Source organism: Sabethes cyaneus, chromosome 1 (assembly GCF_943734655.1).
Source record: "Sabethes cyaneus chromosome 1, idSabCyanKW18_F2, whole genome shotgun sequence".
Lineage (NCBI taxonomy): Eukaryota > Metazoa > Arthropoda > Insecta > Diptera > Culicidae > Sabethes > Sabethes cyaneus.
The window spans coordinates 36,494,745-36,497,557 of record NC_071353.1 but is presented as its reverse complement, the minus strand read 5'-3'; the positions used below and the strand labels follow the sequence as shown (position 1 = coordinate 36,497,557).

The window sequence follows — 2,813 nt, the reverse complement described above, 5'->3', positions numbered from 1 at the left end:
CATTATCGTGTCTGATTACCGTCGGAAGCCGTCAGCCGCGGGTCGGTCTACTGTGCGGAAGTTTCGCCTACCCGGGGGGTGTTCTATACGTGCAGGAGAACGAATGCGCATTTTTGCACGTAAGCTACTGTTTCGTTACGAAGCAAGTGAAAATTTGATACTGTGTTTAAAGCCCGGACTAACGCTATGTAATCTAGATGGAGTTGCGAACACGAATGGGTGTAATAATGATTAGTTCTGTTTTAAACTGACTGTGAAAATTTAAAACCCTTTGACTAATAAAGTTGCACTGTTGTAATTGAATAAATTGCTACACTGGCGCCCAGTGAGTGTCACATGCTTTTGAAGACGTCAAAAGTTAATGTCGTGACAAAAGGCGGTAACCCAAGAAAAGTAAATCAAAGAAACCTCTTTGATGGTGCAAAAAATTTATTGAAGCTAATTCGACAATGCAAAGGGTTCCAATTCCACGTCAGTTGATTACCGCGTTGAATCTCACGCAAACCAACGGGACGCCACCGTCTCCAACTAGCCCAACCTCGATTTCTACCGATACACCTCTGGCCGGAGCCTCCAAGCTGTCACTGACTAGTGAATAGCTAAACGCTGATCCCTCAGCTAGGGGACAGCCTTCTTCAATTCCATTCAAGCAGGCATCCTCCAGATGAGGAGGAATTTCGAAGCCCAAATTCAAACCGTCGAGAAACGCCGAAATGTGGGCAGTAGCGGAAGAACTGTCGACAGGACTCACGATGCCACTAGCGACGACTGTCAGGGGTTCTCCAGCCACCAGGTTACATTCATCTGCGATGCAATCGTTGATCTTTAGCAGCAGTGGGGTTGGCGCTCCGTTAGGACCTGCAAGTGTATGCAATTAGTATTGATGGACGAAAAGACGGAAATCAATACTTACATTCGCTGAAGTAAACTTCAGCCAGCAACGAGGATGGCACGAGTGCAATGAAAACTAGCAAATGGAACTTGAACATCTTTACTGTTTAATCAAAGATCAAAGTGAATGGGTGCTGATGAATGGCGTCTGTCAAAACTCAGGATATTCCGAGTTGTTCTTATACATATTGATACCCAAATGTAAACCTCACTAGCGGATCTAGGTTTCTAACTTGGGCGTGCTTAGAAAAATTTAACTCATAAAATATCTTAATTCTCTCAGTACCCTGCGTAAAATGTCAAATAAATTAGCGTAGCGACCATGTTACCATTGTCCGCCATTTCCGCTTATAAGAGTTTCAATCGAGAAGAATTGGTTACGTGCCTCAGCTTCCCTCAACATGGGCACGCAAGTGCTGGAAGATCGCGCAGCAAAACTTGTGTGGGATGAATGTATTTTCCCATCATTTTATCCCCAATACGTCAATGTTTACTCATAATCGAATAATTCGTTATCAGCCAGACACGAGGAATACAAACTCTAATGATAGGAACACCATCTAATCTCCATCTTTTTGGGAAAATTTCATGTACGTAACTTGCATTCGATAATTTCCAACTGAAAAGAAAGCATCATAATCATTAACCCTCTAGTGCCTAACTTTGTTCGCCGCGTACAAGATTTTTGTAATATATTATAATATATAATCTCGTTAATCTCGTTTATTTGATTAGGCTCGTTCGCGGTAGCTTAAAGGAGCCATGCCAAATGACGGGGTTGAAAACTAGAGGCGCTCTTCGATGCAGGAATTTAAAAGCATTAATTGCGTTTGTGTCTAAAGTGCCTACTAGCTGTAAACAAAGCAGCAGTATAGTGTTTTTAACAACCATGCCACACTCAAAACTGTAACATTTTGCTCTGTTGCTAGTGGACTTGGACTTGGCCATGGACTTCGATTTGGACGTGGACTTGTACTGGGACTGGACTTGAACTTGGACTTGGACTTGGACTTGGACTTGGACTTGGACTTGGACTTGGACTTGGACTTGGACTTGGACTTGGACTTGGACTTGGACTTGGACTTGGACTTGGACTTGGACTTGGACTTGGACTTGGACTTGGACTTGAACTTGGACTTGGACTTGGACTTGGACTTGGACTTGGACTTGGACTTGGACTTGGACTTGGACTTGGACTTGGACTTGGACTTGGACTTGGACTTGGACTTGGACTTGGACTTGGACTTGGACTTGGACTTGGACTTGGACTTGGACTTGGACTTGGACTTGGACTTGGACTTGGACCTGGCCTTGGACTTGGACTTGGACTTGGACTTGGACCTGGCCTTGCACTGGGACTGGGACTGGGACTGGGACTGGGACTGGGACTGGGACTGGGACTGGGACTGGGACTGGGACTGGGACTGGGACTGGGACTGGGACTGGGACTGGGACTGGGACTGGGACTGGGACTGGGACTGGGACTGGGACTGGGACTGGGACTGGGACTGGGACTGGGACTGGGACTGGGACTGGGACTGGGACTGGGACTGGGACTGGGACTGGGACTGGGACTGGGACTGGGACTGGGACTGGGACTGGGACTGGGACTGGGACTGGGACTGGGACTGGGACTGGGACTGGGACTGGGACTGGGACTGGGACTGGGACTGGGACTGGGACTGGGACTGGGACTGGGACTGGGACTGGGACTGGGACTGGGACTGGGACTGGGACTGGGACTGGGACTTGGACTTGGACTTGGACTTGGACTTGGACTTGGACTTGGACTTGGACTTGGACTTGGACTTGGACTTGGACTTGGACTTGGACTTGGACTTGGACTTGGACTTGGACTTGGACTTGGACTTGGACTTGGACTTGGACTTGGACTTGGACTTGGACTTGGACTTGGACTTGGA

The 2,813-nt window shown here is 47.7% G+C and overlaps 1 protein-coding gene across 1 annotated transcript; it reads right to left on the bottom strand.

Annotated features, from left to right (window-relative positions):
- Positions 1–472: 472 nt before the first annotated feature.
- LOC128745564 (mite group 2 allergen Gly d 2.02-like) lies at positions 473–989 on the bottom strand. The gene is made up of 2 exons (XM_053842638.1): positions 914–989; positions 473–858 (listed from the first exon to the last, which is right to left on the bottom strand). The coding sequence occupies exons 1-2, from the start codon at positions 987–989 to the stop codon at positions 473–475; spliced, it is 462 nt and encodes a 153-aa protein (XP_053698613.1).
- Between the last annotated feature and the right edge of the window lie 1,824 nt (positions 990–2,813).

What these genes read in the sequence shown, in the direction of transcription:
- LOC128745564 (XM_053842638.1), bottom strand. Translation starts at nt 989, where the DNA reads ATGTTCAAGTTCCATTTGCTAGTTTTCATTGCACTCGTGCCATCCTCG. An exon ending in TGAAGTTTACTTCAGCGAAT is followed by an intron (nt 859 to 913) that starts GTAAGTATTGAT and finishes ATACACTTGCAG; the next exon opens with GTCCTAACGGAGCGCCAACC.